Source organism: Furipterus horrens, unplaced genomic scaffold (assembly GCF_987537825.1).
Source record: "Furipterus horrens unplaced genomic scaffold, mFurHor1.1.pri manual_scaffold_6, whole genome shotgun sequence".
Lineage (NCBI taxonomy): Eukaryota > Metazoa > Chordata > Mammalia > Chiroptera > Furipteridae > Furipterus > Furipterus horrens.
Window position 1 is genome coordinate 49928106 of NW_028327176.1, and position 17648 is coordinate 49945753.

A 17648-nucleotide genomic window follows, 5' to 3' on the forward strand; every position below is an offset into this window, starting at 1 on the left:
CTTTTTGGCATCACTTGTGTGATCATAAAAAGAGCAGTTATAATAAAATCCCTAATATCCTCCACATGGAAACCTCTTGCTGCACTGCTGAATTTTCATATTCAGTCTTTGTTTGTCAATCCAGTTAAGAAAAGCTACTTCCTCAAGTGTCAGATGTGGATCCAAAAGCATCTAACAAAGATAGCAGTTGTCATAGCAAAAATCAACAAACCTAAAGGTGATGGATCACGGGACTTGGTTACTATACCTGCCTTGGGAATACACACTGCCTTCAACCTTTGCTTAACTCCACAAGTAGCTTTTCAACACCATGACCTGGATTGTCTCAAAGGCACTTTGCTTCTCACTTTGCAGTTCCTCAAGCCAATGGCATTCAATCATGTTACGTAGATCCATATGTACTAAATAAAATTTCTCAGTAGTATTTGTTTGTTAAAAATTGGCTTTTGTTAAAACGCATTCATGAATGCTTAGAAAATGAAAACTATAGTCTAGCAGGATCTTGAATTCTTTATTTGTTTTCTAATCATTAAAGCAAATGAGTATTGAGGCAAATCTTATGATATAACTTTACTAAAAACATCTTGGTTACATGAGTTTGAATTCTGATACAACAGATTGTGATATCTAGGTCTTGTGATCAAATTTTTCACTGACTGATTAAATAACTTAAGTTAAATTACTTAATTTTTCTCTGACTTCTTTGTCCAAAGAGCAAGAATTCTAAATAGAGCTTTAAAATTTAATAAACAAAAAGAACTAAGAGAAGCTTATAGTTCTAGCATAAACATATTGCTTAGTCATCTTGAGTTTTTAAAACCTATCATGATTTGACTTATTTTAAGAAAAAATATTTTCCATGCCTACAAGTATTTTTGAACACTTGATTTTAGTGACTGTTAATTCATTTTAATTTTATCCTCATTTACTTAGACTAGCTCTTATTGCTGGAATTAAGGTGAGGAAGAAGAATGCCTGCTCTTCACTTCAAGTATAAGAGTTGCTTCAAACTGTACCGCTCATAGAGCTTGTGTTTCCTACTTTTGCAGGGAAGGCCATCAAGGACTCAAGTCTGACCCCCACCCAGGAAATCCAAGTTTAAGAGACAAGCTGGTGACTCAGTCTGGTGGAAGAGTGATGAAGAGATGCTACTATTTAGTGGGGACGGGCATGCTCTCTCAGGATTAGGCAGGGCAAGGAACACTTGTGTGTTTCTCATGGACCTGGTATGGGCTTTGCACAGAAGTAAGAATTGGCTTAGATATTTCTTAGATACTATCTATGGGAGTTTTCAAAGATGTCTGACAATTCATCAGCACATCCCTCCTTCAGAAGATAGAGTCTAATTCCCATTCTGTTGATTACAGGCTGGCTTTAGTGGCTCACTTCTACCAAATAGAATGTGGCAGAAGTGTTGTTGTATATCTGTCAAGGCTAGATAATAAAAGACAATACAGCTTTTGCCTCACTATTGTTCTTGGGACACATACTCTGGCAACCCTCTGCCACCATATAAAAAGTCCAGTTACCCTGAGGTAACCATGTGGAGACATAGCATGGAGACAAGAGAAGGGGGGGTGGGAGAGGGGGAAGGAGAGGGAAAGGGAGAGGGAGAGGGAGAGGGAAGAGGGGAGAAAGAGAGAGAGAGAGGGAGAGGGCAAGAGAGAGGGAGACTCAAGGAGCCATGGGTTAGCTGCCACATCTGTGAATGAGAAAGACTTCAAGATGATGAAACCTCAGCCACCATTTTATTATTGTTATTGCAAGTCCTGTTTGGGTAGACTGTGTCACACAGCAATAGATAATGGGAACACCATCCAATAAGACTGCTTAAGGACATGAAAGGCCATTATTGCAAAAAAACCTGGGGTTGGACCCCTGGATCCCTGGGCATTACAGAAGGAGTAAACAATGGCTCCTGGGCCACAGCAACTATAGATTGAGAGGCAATTGCAACATTGGAGGTTTGAAGAACTTAAAAAAAAAGTGAAGCTTTGAACTTTTTCCAGGCCCAGGATAAATTTGGCTTATGATAGCCCTAATCAGGGAAAACTTTTCTGTTCCCTCTTTTAATCCAGGACAAACAATGCTGACAATACATTTTAATAATTTTAAGATGGAGAAGCCATTTCTAAGCATGATGCACAAAACCAGGAAGCTACAAAAGAAAAGACTGACAGATTTGACTAAATAGAAATATAAAACTTTTGAACAGCAAAATGCATTATTTTTGAAAAGTTACAAGATAAGGAACAAATAGGAAAACTATTGACAGACTATAACAAAGCATTAATTGTACATAATGTAGAATTTCAACAAATCAATTCAAAGAATGTAAGTAATATAAACAATAAGTTAAAGACAGGAAAAGTCTATTGACAGAATAGAGAGAATTAGTCAAAAAGTATATGAAAGTATAGTCAAACTCACCAATCATTGCAGAACTAAATTTAAATTTATTTAAATTTATTGTATGTAGAGTCTGTATTAGTTTCCTAGGGCTGCTATAACAAAGTACCACAAACTGCAAGGCTTGAAGAACATAAATGTATTGTCTAACAGTCCCAGAAGCTGGAGTCTGAGACCAAGGTGTCAGCAGGTTTGGTTCCTTCTGAGGGCTGGAGGAAGAATCTGCTCCACGTCTCTCCCGTAGCTTTCAGTGGTTTGCTAGCAGTCTTTGGAGTTCCTTGGTTCAGAGATGCACCGCCCTGATCTCCTCCCTCATCTTCATGTGATGTGTTCACTATGTTAATATCTGTCTGTGTCCAAATTTGCCCTTTTTATAAGGACATCAGTCTTATTGAGTTAGGGCCCACCCTAATTACCTCATTTTAACCTGGTTACCTCTTTTTAAGACTTTATTTCCAAATAAGGTCACACTGAGGTACTAGTGGTTGGGACTTCAACGTATCTTTTCTAGGGGACACAAGTCAATCATATCAGCCTTCACTAAGGAAAGAAATAGTATTGCATATTAGAAACTGTATAGATCCAGTACTCTTGTACCAGCTGGTGAAGTATAATTAGGTATAAACATTTTGGAGCATGACTTACTAGTATCTCTCAGAATGATACATTCTAAATGTGCACATCTTTTTTTCCAGTAATTTCACTTTTATGAATATAACAAAATCTAAAATAAACAAAGGCAACATGAACAAGAGAATTTTTTAAAGTAAGATGTGCAGGGAAATGCGAGGATTATGTGTTAGGTATTGCTACTATTTTAGTATTAGCAGGTAATATGGTCGAGTAGATTTCAACTTCACATCTCAAAGCTGTTCTTTAACAATGAACCCTGATAGGCTTGACATATGAATAGCTCACTTGGAAATGGAAGGGATAAATATTTCACTTTACTCTGACTCTTTCCACTCATGTAACCTTCAGAGCAATATCTAAGGTTGCCACATTTACCAAATAAAAACACAGGGCACCCAATTAAATTTGAATTTCAGATAGAAAACTTCTTTTTTTCAGTATAAGTACGTCTCATGCAATATTTGAGACGTATTTACACTAAAAAAATTATTTGCTGTATTTTACCTGGCAACCTGATACCTGACTGCAAACTGCACAAAGCAGGTGGGCTTGGCCCTTTGGGAGGCACAAAGCTGTGGTATAATTTCGCTGTATATACCTCGTTCAGACATATTCTCACTGTGTTTTGCAGGAACTATTTTTTAAAAAAGCAAAAACAACAACAAAGAACAAAACATGTGACTGTTACAGCAAAAGATGTAACAGGAGCTTGTCTCATGTAAATATTATGTTAATTAAAGCAGAAGGGTCTGGAGCATAAACAAAATAACTGCAGTGGGCTGGTTTTTGTTCTGGCTTGGCTTCTTAATATAGTAACTCAGTTCCCATCCTGTTAGCACTCTTTTCTTATCAAACATTGAACTGGGGTATAAGGAAGTTTAAATTACCAGTGATTGGAGATTCGTTTTCTAAACACTTGAAACAGATGGTTTGTTGCCTGAAAAGCACGCTTCTTTTCAGGGAGTGCAGTGTTGAAGCTTGGTTATTTGAGGAAAATGATTTTCTGGAGCTCATGTATTGACCTCAGGTTTGCCACACTGATCAACAGTTTCCTCTGGTGCCTGTTTCATCTGTTTCTTTTGTTGAGTTTGCCTGCTCTGCAAAGGTCTTATTTTTAATGTTGCCTGATTGCTGCTTAGACATTGTATTAGGCAAAAGCCAGTTATCCTTCCCACACAGCTTCTCACGGTTTCAGAAAAAAAGCAATAATCATGCAGAAGATTTTAAAAAGTGAATGTCACTTGACAGTATACAATTGATAGAGTTGGGCACTGCCAGCTGAGCAGCGGTGAACTTAACAAAAAGATAATGTCCTTTCTGCCCATTTTTGAGGGGATCTAGCATCCAATGCAGGATCACATGCTGCATTTAGTGGTCATGTCTATAGTCTTCTAAAATCTATAACAGTTCCTCAATCTTTCTTTGTCTTTCATTGACACTTTTAAAGAGTACAGTTTGGTTATTTTGCAGAATATTCTTCGAATGGGTTTATTTGATATTTCCTCATAATCGGTCAGGTCATGTTATGCATTTTAGGTAGGAATAGTAATAAGGAGTTAGAACTGGATTTTCTAACACCATTTCAATGTTGTGCAAAAAAGTTGGCCCTGTGTCTTATGAGTGAAAATTTTCTGCTGAAACCAAATTTGACAGTGGTGCTTCACACTCTCCACCAAAGAATCTCACTTTGAACTGAGTGGCCTAAATTTTTGATAAGATTCTTAAAACCACATTTAAGAGTAAAAATGGACTGGGGTGTCCATGTGTTTCTGGACTTTCTTCTCAGGACAAGATGAGCACTTTGGATTTGTGCTAATGATCCAAGGAAGGTTAAGAGAGGGCAGGGACTGCTTCTTGTAAACTGACAGTTCGGGAGAGTGAGTCGGAGATAATAGCATAATCCATTTATAACCCCCCAAGTTAACAAGCTCTCACCTTCTCCAAATAGGCCCCTTCTTTACAAATAGTCACTTCTGTGCAAAAGTGGGTTCTCAGCCATGTGACTGGTCATATGCAACCAGTCTCGTGGCATTATTTTCCTGCAACACCACAAAGATCAATTCACATTAGGAGCACTATTAAAAACCATAATGTATTATTAAATGTATAATATGAGCTTTGAAAATAATTTTTTCTCCCCCAAAATAACTCATAGCTGTTTCTGCCGAATGCAATCCCAGGCTGTATCAGTAGACAAGAAACTCCTAGCACAAAGGTGGCTGGTTGTTAGCTGCCAAACTCTGGTCAGACTACTGTGAAGAATAGGTCCAGGCACCACACTGTGAGAGACATCCTTAAATGGAATTATTTACAGAAAGGAATGAATAGGTTGCTAAAGAATTCGACATTAAGACTAAGAATGGCTTTTCGGGCTTTTTCAGTCTAGCCCTGGCCTAAGCCCCAGCTTGGGTTCTCAGCTTTCTTTCCTTCAAGACTAGAATGCTTGTCTTGCCCTTATCAGTTGTCCTGATAGTGAGGGACAAGGGCTTTGCTTCCTGCTGACGCACTTGCCAGATAGAGCCTGTTGACCAGGACTTCAGAGGATTTCCCCCCAAAGCAGTGCAGGATGATTATCTGATGGAAGGAATTTTACCCACCTGGAACTCTATGTCCTTCAATATGCACATTCTGCCATAAGAATGAACTTCCTTCCAGAACAGGCAGCAGGGTCTGTCTGTCTACCAGGCCTGTTACACTCAGGAATAGTTCTACATATGCCCATTGCAGGCTTCCACGTGTTTCCATCTGGCTGAGGGAGCTCACTGCATCTGGCCACGTGGTCAGACACACATTATCGCAGGAAAAGGGGATCAGGACATCCAGATGGCAGGAGAGCTATTTGCAAACCATGGGGCTGTCACAAAGATGGATTAGATAGAGTTATGAACTGGGAATTTATAAGGGACACAAAGAGAGACGTTAGTTTCATATAAGGGAGAACTTCCCAGCAATTTTCTGCTTACCTTTGTCTCTCCTGCAGTGACTTGTGTGCCTAAAGAGCTGAACTATTTGCTCAGCTGAGTGCAACTGAGTCAGGGTCCTCTGGAAATGTAGTAGGTGCTCTTAAGAAGGCAGCATACTCCCTTCTCTTTCCTTACATTTGCAGAAAAGATTAAGTGTTTTTGCTGGGCTGCTGGAGGTAGTGGAGCATGCCAGATATCTTTTAAAAGTCCCTTCTAAGCCTGAGAGTCTATGAAGTTCAGTAATCAAATTTAAGTGAAATTTAGCCTAAATATTTTCTGAAAAGTAATTGCCCTTTAGTCTGCTTCATTCTAAACTCAGAGAAGAAGCATTTCTCAGTAACAGACAAAGCGGAGATGAAATCATTTGCTACATATGTCCCTGGAATTCATGGGCTTTAAAGACAGAAAGTTGTGTGAGGTGGGAGACCCTTATAACAACAGAATCTCCCTCTCTGGTGAGACCACTTAAAAGCTAAAACCACTTATTGTTTCTTCAGGCAATATTCTACTAACATAGCAAGAAGTTTGATTCCAATATGGATATACTGTGAAATGGAAGCAGAAAAAAAAAGTGGGGGAGGAGAGCAAAATAGATTTCATCTCCAAGAGAAACAAGTTTCAAATAATTATCAAAATAGTTTTTCCATTTTATTTAACAAGATAATTCTGAATGTACACATTTAATTTATGAACATGGTGTAAAATATTTCTTTCCATCTTCCTTTTAGTCTAGTAATTTCTACATACATTTGGACACAGATAACGAACAGTGTTTGAACACAAGAAGATGAATGTGCCTCAGCTGATTCAGTGTAACCGTGGTATCAGCTGATTTCTCGTATTTGTGGAAGTTGGTTAGTTGGGTACAAGCTTGTCCACGTCCTCACTGCAATTAGGCCAGACACTCACAAAACAAGTGCTCATGTGTGACAGACGCATGCTGATCACAACAAACAGTTGTTCCCTGATGAAGTTATAACCTTACAGATATATTTCCACAGCCAGAAACACACTTCTATGTGGTTATTGTACAGTGTTAGGTACTTTCCTTCCAACTAATATGTGAAATCAAATGTACTTGTTGAGGGCAAGAAAATGCAGAGTCACAGTAGTGTTCCTTTTTCGCCAGAAGGCAAAGGGCCAAGTGTAACCCATGGTTATTCTTTGAAAAGAGCAACAGTTCTCAAATAGGGCAATGTCCCTTCTGGGCTACAGACAAATTATACATAGTTTTGCCACAACACTACTGGGCTTTATGGGGTGTTGATGAGTTCAGTAAGAAGTAATATGTGAAATTTCTTTCTATGAAAATATCTTTTACTTAAAGAATATAGATTTTAAATAATACCAAAACAATTGCTAACAGTTCTGGAAAAAGTATTTACCATTAATTTTCCAGACCAAAAATTATACACAGGCAAAGAATTAAGCACTTTGAGGCTGACTCTTTTGTGAATCACTAAATGAACATTTTTTACATTTATAGAGTAGTTGGTCCAATTACAAATGGATTTATCCAACTAAGTCCTTGAATTGGCGGGCCAATGAAAGAAACGGATACACTCAGAGGTGGGTGGGGGGCGGGGAGGGAAGCACTTAGTTTGGGAATGAAAAGCGCCAGTTAAATACTGAGCAGCAATCATAGTCTCTCACAGCCTGACATTGTCTCTGATGGAAAAATGACAATGTCTACTCATGGAATGACATGAAAATTTATTGGGTAAATATTTTCTGGAACTCCCACACTTCAGTTAAAACTACCATTCAGTTAAAACTGTACTATTTACACATCAGTAAATATGCCAAGGGGTTCACAGCATGCCTACAAAACACAAATATACAAGATGATGGCAAGCTAATTGCAAGACTCCCTAAAATAACAGAAAATTCTGATGCAAAAGAGAGAATAAAAATATAAGCCAGATATTATAAAGGACCATACTCTGGGGAAGGCGCTACTTGAAAAGCACAGAAGACTGTTTTATCCAAGAGGGAATTACAAACATAAAAATAAAATATTTGGTATTCTACACTATAGTACAAAAATAAATATACCCATCAATAAATAGGAGGACACGTAGAAACTTTTACATAACTATTGTGATTGTTGGCTGCCCAAATCTCCCTGTCACAATTCTCCTTGAGAGAACTTGGGTTTATTAACCTAAGTGATGATAATTTGGCCATTAACCTGTAAAGAAAAAAAAAGACTGGTGTGGGATGTAGCCATCGTCTATGGTCAGAGATGACATTAATGAGCTCTACTTTTCTAAGGTTCTAACAATTTTATGGCTTCTTATTAAGGCAGTGACATATGAGACACACAGACATGCTGCAAGAGGCCTGATGAGAGCTGGGAGAAATCCTTTGTTTATGGTTTCTGTCCTTTCATTCTCTGATGAGAAGAAAGCAAAAAATAAAAAAGCCTCTATCACATTTGAATGATTAATATGTGGCTTTCTGTACCTTCTTTCCATAGGGAAGAAGAAGATCAGGAAAATCCATGTTTACATCAGAACTATGGGAAAAGAAGAAGCATCTGGGATGTGCAGCCTAATTTCAGACAGCCTAGATTTTCCCATGTCTTTAATAGAAGAATGATCAAAAGTGCTCACAACAGGATATCTCTAGGAACCTCCTGAGTCAGGTGCTAATAGCAGTGGGTTGCCAGAGCCCACAAGCATGGCTCCTGAGAGAGACTGTGAGGCTCAGGGATTTCTGCAAGGTGGTTAACATCACTTTGGTACCTTGAACTAAAACATGGTAGGAGTATTCACACCATTGAAATTCACAAATCAGGGCATACTCACACCAGGACTGCTGTCTGTAAAGCATTTACCAGCTGTCTTACATATTTTAGACAAAATTTTGCTTGATTTTTATCAAACTAGAACTGTCTTGTTCAACTGAGGTTTTACTGTATGTCTATTACAGTGTCCTTTAGAAAAAAATAAGAAGTACCGTAGAGTATAAGTAAGTATACAGCATGTACCGTGGATGTAAATGATGCACCACATCCCACTGAGGGCTCAAAGTGTGGCTATCCAAAGCCAGTTACACACACACACACACACACACCACAAGCACACACACCATTGTATATGGAAGCTATTCCATAGATGAATGATTCTGAATTACATAATTATCTCAAATGTCACTCACTGTATACTCACTAATAGTCAGAATACTACTTTTTGGAGGCATTGAATTCTCCAGGATCTTTCCTCTGTTTGCTCTCAGAATGTATGCATCCAGATGCACAGAGCTGAGGTCCAAATTGGTCAAAATGCTTTTCAAAAGAGCTTCCTTTGCCTCTGCTTTCTGGTGTGATATGAGTTTATAACCCCAAGAGTTTTGTGAAATGGAGGCTAAGGGTTTCCCAGGGTAAAAAATATTGCCAGACTTTTTAAGGAAGCAATCAATATGGTGAGTGGGGGACAATGTACTAGAAATCATATTCCTGATTCTAGTGTGAACCATCTGTGTCATCTGTCTGGAGATGTCAGAACAATTTGAGAGCTACATTGCTCTGGTTCTTCCTGCACAAAGCCTATGACCCCGCATGGGGGGGGGCTGGGGGGGCGGGGCCTAAGACCACAGCCAGAGTCTCAGTATCCTTCCCACTGGCCAACTGCTGGCTGACACAGTGGATCATTCCTGTCAATATTTCCCAGTCCCTTAGTTCTGGCCAGTTCCAAAATGGGAAGACTACAGAATGGGAAGCCTATAGGGTTTCTACCATGGGGCAAACCTGATTTCAAAATCCAGGCTTAGCTTTCAAGTCATTTGCCTGTGTGTCTATTAATTTATTTACTTAGGTGGATCCATTTCATAAAGGATATTGTTAAAAGAAAATCAAATTAAATATTAGGAGGAAACTAGAAATTAGTTTCATTCATTAACTTCATTCATCTAGAAAGAAATGCTTTCAAGTGTCCCTCCAAGGTCACAGCAGAAGCAATGAACATCAATGAAGTCAAGGGACATAGGAACAGGAGAAGGACATGAGGCTCTGGGGCAAAAAGAAAGAGGAAGGAAAAAGGGTAGACAAAACAAATATAGAAGTGAAGAGGCAAGGGAGAAATATTAAGAATGGGAGAAAAATATTAAGGAGTGAAGAGTCCAACGGACAGATCCCTTCTGATTTTTCTCCTCTTGCTCTTTGAAAATTTTATTTCATCCAAAAGATTTAATTCTCTAATTAGAACTGCTTATAATTTTACAGGCACAACCTAGGATAGCATCTAGATCCTCTTGCCCTCCTTCTCTACGTGCCCCTCCCACCTTCTCTGACCTCTGCAGAAATAAAGGCCAACGTTGGCCTTGCTTTCCTGTTACCTCAGAAACAGATGTCGCCCTGAAGCCCCACTGTTTTCCTTTATTGACCAGGCACTGCCCTCGAGAGCATATTGATACCCCATGGGTTTACTCCTTGCTATTGTACCTTAAGGCCATTATCGCTTGAACCCATTTGGTTTCTTCATCAAATAATCCCTCTCCTCAAACATGCAGCATCCTTTACCAGGCCCTGCTGTTCTGAGCAATGGCAGAAACTCAGCCGATGAAAGCTTCAGCTACATTCACAACAGTATTTAGAAATGTAATACTTCCTAGGATGGTTAAATTCCTGGTGCAAATTATCTTGACATATATCCTACTCAGAAAGGAGGTGACTGAGAACATACCATTGACTTTTGATATATACACATTTGATTGAGTTGTGCACATGTGTGAGTCTAATCTACCTCTATAGAACCGAAAGAGTTTTATAAGTTTATCTATGTACACATATACATATACAAATATCTATCTTCTGATACCATATTTTTGCTTAGGGGTTTCTGTTTTCAAATTGACATAGAAGGCAAGTAGTATGGGCTTGCCATCTGCTGTTGGAGGTGGCATTGTCAGGAAATGGCAAGTCCAGAGAAAAACAAATATGAAGAAATGAGACTTGATAACATAATAAGCATTTCCTACAACAAATTCACCTGTCCATTTCCCTAAGGCAGTAAGCCTCTATGATCTGTACATTCTTATTAAATAATCTTATTAAATAGGGACACAAAATATACACATATACAGTTGTTAAATAAGTGACAAACTCCTTTTCTATCTGCAGCCACACTCAGCGACAGCCATGCCTTCATATTTAAACTTGTAGGTGACGACGCCTTTGTCTAAATAGAGGATGGAGATGGGCTCTAGCTTGGTGGGCACACAGCAGGCTTTGGAAGCCTTCTGGGAATTCTTGAGATGGACCAAGGCCTGGATAATTGCATGCTTTGTGGGTGTGAGATGCTCTGCCAGGGGGTAGTTGCAAACACCACGGCATTCATAGGCTTCATATCCAGGTGGGGCAATGATCCAAGAATCCCAGCCAATCTCCTTGAAGTCGATGTAGAGCGGGGACCTCTTGCAGTAGTTTCCTTTGGCATTCCTTCTGATACGGGCGGTGGAGTCATAGATGATGTTTGACCTCATCTGCAGCAATGCCTCTTCTCCAGGTCCACTGGAATAACCATCAAGGCCCAGATTGTCCAGCTCCAGAAGTTGCTCATGGGTGATCATTTCACTTAGTTCCTCTTTCCGTTCTTTCTCACTGCTTTGGTCATCAGAAAACACAACAAGCAAAGGGACATGTTTATTCTGGGCACTGGTGTCTATTTCCAGTTGTCCCTTGCCAGTGTCCTCGATTTCATCGTGTCTGCTCTCGATGTGGACTTCCAACTGGTGGGTGGATGACCCTGACTTTTGCCAACGTCTGATGGCACTTGTGACATCAAAAGTCTCCCACTCACTGCTGGTTCCATAGATCTCCTCTGAAAGCAAGACCAGCATGTTCCTTTCACTTTCATTGTCCTCTTTGCCCTCAAGTACTTCAAAAATGGTAATTTTCCGGTCCACTCCATCATATATCATGCGATCTCTTTGCACCAGTGTGTACAACCTGAGTTCAGCCATGATGACCTCTTCATGGTGAGGGATGGACACATTGAAGAGGAGAGGGTATTTTCTGAGCCCATTAAAACTGGCCGGTTGGGAAAACAGATCTAAAAAAAATGAAATTTGCAGTGTGTTACAGAGAAAAACAGACATTTGTGTCATAAAAAAGCCTGCCCATGAAGGAAGTTTGATACAGAGAAAAATGAGGGGATATAAAAGAAAATAAACAAAATGTTAACATTCATTGACACAGAGAATACTGAAAGTAGAAGGCTAAATTGAGTTAAGCTGCCAAGACTAATGAGGAAAATGGCAGCTTAATGAATGATGGAATGCTTGGGTAGCTTGTCAGCCATGGAATTATAGAACCGGGAGGACCTTGAAGATTGTGTGAGCAAGCCCCCAATTTTTCTAACCAGTGAAGAGCTAGCAAAGGGGGTTGTGGTACTTTTCTTGAAGCTTTTTGGGGATGAGAGCCTATTAGTTGTCATATTAGCATTTGTAATGGGTGGGTATCTCCACATACTTGGCTGGACAACGGTCTTCCTGAAGACCTCCATCTAGACCAGGGGTTGGTAAACTATAGCCCACAGGCCACTAGTTTTGGTAAATAAACTATTATTGGGACACAGCCTCACCAATCTGTTTCTGTATTTTCTGTGATGACTTGTACTACAATGGCGTAAAGAGTCATAAGAGAGAGATATGGCTCATAAACCTAGAATACGTTCTATATGTCTGGCCCTTTACAGAAAAAGTTTGCTGACCCCTGCCTGATAAGGTTAAGAAGATAGCCATAAACCAGGAGGTTCACAGTAGTTGATTTTGGGTATGCAGTCCTTGACATGGAGAAATGGGGGAAATAAACCTTGGGGACAGATTGCCTTAGTCTTATACCATTAGCATGTGCATGGAGTTTGGCACTCAAGAGTACTGACATAAATTTTCAAAGGTCCTTTAAATCTTAGAAACACATCTTCAAATATTATCAAGTTGACTCTTTAAGAATTTTATAGGAATCCAAAGCTCCTCTACTCTTGTCCCAGGTAATACATTTCTAAAAAGAACCCCTGAGGGCCTTTGTCATCAAAGGGTTCTATGACACCAAAGAGGCTAAGAACCACCACATAAGGGGCTCTCTATCATCTTTGGCGGCATTTTCCCAACTATATACCCAATTCATGAATCTAATATTTTTGTTTAACTTGATCTGATTATTTTATACCGTCTACCTTTTTTAGTCTTGTCCTAAACAATTGCATTTATAAAATGGCTGGTTTAAGGTGATATGGGGATTTTTTTCTAATGCACAGTAATAAAAGTTTATAATGATTTCACATGATTTGTAGCTTTCTCTGGATACGGCCTAAAGTCATTGTATACATTGCTGGCAGGAAATATTGGTCAATGGAATAAATTTAAACTTTTTAACACGGCTCTCAAAACCAGCTATAATCAGGTCTAAACCTCTTGATCCAGTCTTTACTTTCATTCATCCTGTCCAGTGCATGAAACATTACAATTTTTCCACTGATCTTTGTTGAAAGATGAAATAAATTATAAACACTCCTCTTTAAAGTAGACCAATATCTTGATCACTTGCCAAAACAATCCTTCAGTGTGTATTGCACCTTTAGATAGGCTCTTCTGACCTTTGAAAAGCCCCATCGCCTCATCTGCACCTATCTAGTTGTGACTCCTCCTTGTGGGACCTTCCCTTCCTCATTTCCTATCTGGATGTTCACTCCCCTCTGAATCACTTGAATGCTCACTCTTTATCTCTCCTTTGACCTCTGCCATTTACATTCTGTACTTCACTTAACCTTTTATGAATGGATCTTCCCAACTAGACTTTCATCATGGTGGCGAGTACATCATGTTAAACTCCTTTCTATACCTTCAATCTGCCACAGTGCTTTAGAGGCGGCTCTTTAAACATATCGATTAATTGATGATTTGGAGCATCAGATCAAATTGATTTATAACATGTGTCCTTATTACATCAAATAGCTTGGGAGTTGTCCTCCCTTATAAGAATGGAGGAGATGACTCACATTGGACAGAGACATGAGGACCAAAAATAGGGGAGTAGACTGGTTGACTGACCTATGAGAAAAGTGCAGAATAAAGGTTCACTATAGCGAGAGGGAAAGATTACAAAGGAGCACTAGAAAACTTTTGGTGGTAACAAATATGTTCACTATCTCGATTGTAATGATGGTTTCAGTGGCTATTTCCAAATGCCAAAACCTATCAAATTGCCCTGACCAGTGTGGCTCAGTTGGTTGGATTATCATCCCATAAAAAAAGGTTGCAGGTTCTACTCCTGGTCAGGGCACACACCTAGGTTGCGGGTTCAGTCCCAGTCTGGGTGCATACAATCCCCAGTCCAGACATGTATGAGAGGTAACCAATCAGTGCTTCTTTTTTGCATAGATGTTTCTCTCTCTCTCTCCCTTCCTCTCTCAATTCCTCTCTAAAAAAACAATAAAAAATGTCTTTTGGTGGGAATTTAAAAATACTTATCAAGTTATACATACTGTAAATATGTGCAGTTTATTGTATGTTAATTATATTTCAATAAAGCTGTTTAAAAACTAAGTTTACTGTGCATTTGCAAACATAATCAGTAATAGGTGGAGGAGTTACATTTCAGAGCAAATTTCATGTTCCAGGTGCTCTGCAAACATAGTTTTATTTAGCTCTTACAATATCCCTACAATGCAGGTATTGCTACTCTGTTCATTTTATACCAGAAGAGATGGAACCTCAGTGCAGAAAAGTGACTTCCCCCAGATGACAAGGTTAGGTCAGAGCAGTGGTAGGAATACACATCGTGCTTTTTCCACATTGGAGGTGGCAATTGTTTCCCTCAGATTAATTAGGTTTGAAGGGATTGGGGCATTTGTTTTGTTTTGTTTTGTTTTGTTGGACTTTGTCTCCTAGGACGCTGCACTGAGCAGACCCAAAGAGTCAGAAGAGAGACAATAGCAGCTGACAAGAAAAGCCCAGTGCAGAATTCATGTCCTGGAGCTGCGCATTTCCTCCTGCAGACTGGCAGAGGCGCAGGCGCCTGAGCTGTCCAAGGAGAGATGCTCCTGATCTCCAGTAATGAGAAGCTCTGCAAAACCCACTTCCTGACCTAGATCATCCAAATCCTCTATGGGAGGATTAAGAACTGAAAAACTCCAATTTCCCTGGAGGATGTGAGCATTTTTCCACTCACACCCTGATCCTGGCACTGAGGGTTCAGGGCCCAGAAACATTATGAGGGAAGGGCTCCCACGGAAGGAGACTGTTCATTTTCAATTCAGACTCACCTCCAAAGGAATCTGCAATTTCATCTTGCCATTTCCATAATGTTATTAAATGTTACTAAATAACATATCCAATATGTTACTAAATATTAGAAATTAGTCTGTCAACTAAATTTTTAAGGTAAATGGTATTTCAAGGACTGAGCAATACCTACTCAACATTTTCTGTCATGCCTAGAATTTAAGGAATTAGTCAGGAATTACTCATATTTGGTCAGCACTTCATAGCAAATGGAATGTTTCTTACTCAGAACCTCTTTTGAATTGCTCGATTGTATTATACAGCTATATTATTCCCAATTTACAGATGAGGAAGTTGAGGTTCAGAGAAATTAAACTCATTATTAACAACCATGAAGTCAACCTGCTCTCAAAAGTTCAAATTCTGAGCTTTTTATTTGACAACACCTTTCTCCTTTGAAGATGGTCTGGCCAACATCGATCTAAATAAACCCTTTTTTGTACCTGGTTAATGACTATAAAAGCATAATTGGTATATATTAACAAATTAGTTTCTTTGGACCCACAGTTTTTAACCATAGATATTAGTCTTTTCTTTTTTCTTTTTGGCCTACTAACACCATAATAAACAAAGGATTAACTTGTTAGTTCATTAGATTTAGTTCCTGAATAAGGATCTGTGAGGAGAAAACACTTTCCCTCTGACATTTAAAGATTGTGCATCACTCTCTATAAAGACATAGCTATAAGCTGCATCATTAACTGGGCCAGGCACACTTTCTAACTATAAACAGTACATCAAGGATATATAAGTCACATCAAACGCAACAAAACTTTAGTAAGGCCCTCTAATATAAGTTTCCATCCTGTTTGAACCACTTTTAAATCAGGTCACAAAAGGGAAACTCATCCAAAGTTTGAGTGAAACACAAACCACAACTTTCTGGTTTCTTTCTATTTTCATTCTAAGTAGAAGTTGACAAATTTTGTAATTAATTAAAAGACAAGTAGAAACTGAGGCCTATCTGGAAAATTAACAATAAATGTATAGTAATAAGCCAACACTAATTTTTTGTATTACTTTGCTGTCAAAATTTAAAAAATTTAAAGATCTTATTATAATGTCAAAATGATGGTAGACACTTTATGACTTCGAATTAAAAGATAATCTTTAGTACCTATTAAAACCATTCAGAAAGTAAGCATAGAAATGGTGTAGGCCATAATGTGCATTGTTTTGTGTATCTGTGTACAATCCCCATATATCTATATTATTCCCATGCATTATAAATTTACTTATCACTTCTTGAAAAAATAATCCAAAGCAAATTTCAACAATAAAATGTAAACTTACCTTCATTTTTGAAACTCCTAATGATGTTGGCAGACGGCATGGAGGTGCGGTCTGTTGCAAATTTGTTGTAGAGTTCCAACATGTACTCTGGAGGGTCAACCTTGGCTGAATCCTGTGTAGGGATGTCAGACAGGTTCAATGTCTTGAGAAACTCATTCTTCATGCTCTGCAGCAGGGTGTCAAAGTCAACACCATCTTGCTCTGAGAAGACATCGAAGAGGGGCATATCTTCTTCCAGAGGTGACTGCTCCAGGCTCATGATGGGGCTGCCAGAAACAGAGTGAGCCACCAGGCAGAGGAGAGCACACAGCTGCAGTGCCAGAGAACCCATGACTCTGCTTGAGCCCCCAGGCCAACCCAGGAAGGTTTAGCTCTCTTGGGCTCTAAGTGGCAGTTTTATCTTGCGGAGCGTAAATGTCTCCTGTCACTGGAGACAAGTTTGGAAACTCTTCCTCTCTCTCCCTCCCCCTACCATTCTTCCTCTTCCCCCAAAAGTCAGGTTGCAGTAATTGGATAACAAAATCCCCTATAGGGGCCTAGCCTTTCTTATCTTTCTAGTGTAAACTTGTGCACCAGATTTTGTTTCTATCTCCCAATCCTTTTTTCTTTTAATGAGCATTTTGTAAACATTTTCACATTCTGACACTGGCTGAGAGATAGGACAATTTTCTCCCTGCAAAGGCTCTGCTTCTCTTCCTTTCAATTCACTTCCTTTTTGCAGGAATGCCTAAATTCTGCTTTTACGCAGTTTGGTTTCACACATGCGTGTAATAAATATTAAGAATCAACACAGTACACATCAATGGCAATATGTGTTAATTCGAGTAATGGAGCTTTCATCCTCACATAAACATTTTTTTTTTTTTTTAGAAAGTTAATTTATTTCCAACAGAATGTGAGATTTTGAAAATTAAATAAAGTGCATAACAATATTTGCTATACTTTTTAATTTTTCAATAAACATTTTTAAGAAAGGCTAAATATCCAAAATCTCCAAGTTAATAGATATAAATGAATTCATATAAATTTTTAGAATTTATATTTTTAGTTATAGGAAAATATAAA

The 17648-nt window shown here is 38.9% G+C and overlaps 1 protein-coding gene across 1 annotated transcript; it reads right to left on the bottom strand.

The window, feature by feature from the left end:
- Positions 1-9901: 9901 nt before the first annotated feature.
- Positions 9902-16934, bottom strand: BMP10 (bone morphogenetic protein 10). The gene is made up of 2 exons (XM_090281455.1): positions 16584-16934; positions 9902-12058 (listed from the first exon to the last, which is right to left on the bottom strand). The coding sequence occupies exons 1-2, from the start codon at positions 16912-16914 to the stop codon at positions 11118-11120; spliced, it is 1272 nt and encodes a 423-aa protein (XP_090137581.1). The 5' UTR covers positions 16915-16934; the 3' UTR covers positions 9902-11117.
- Positions 16935-17648: the final 714 nt, after the last annotated feature.

Bases quoted from the DNA above. Each gene is read 5' to 3' on its own strand.
- BMP10 (XM_090281455.1), bottom strand. From the start codon at position 16,914: ATGGGTTCTCTGGCACTGCAGCTGTGTGCTCTCCTCTGCCTGGTGGCT. The intron at 12,059-16,583 runs GTAAGTTTACAT...CATTTTTTTTAG, and splicing joins TAGGAGTTTCAAAAATGAAG to ATCTGTTTTCCCAACCGGCC.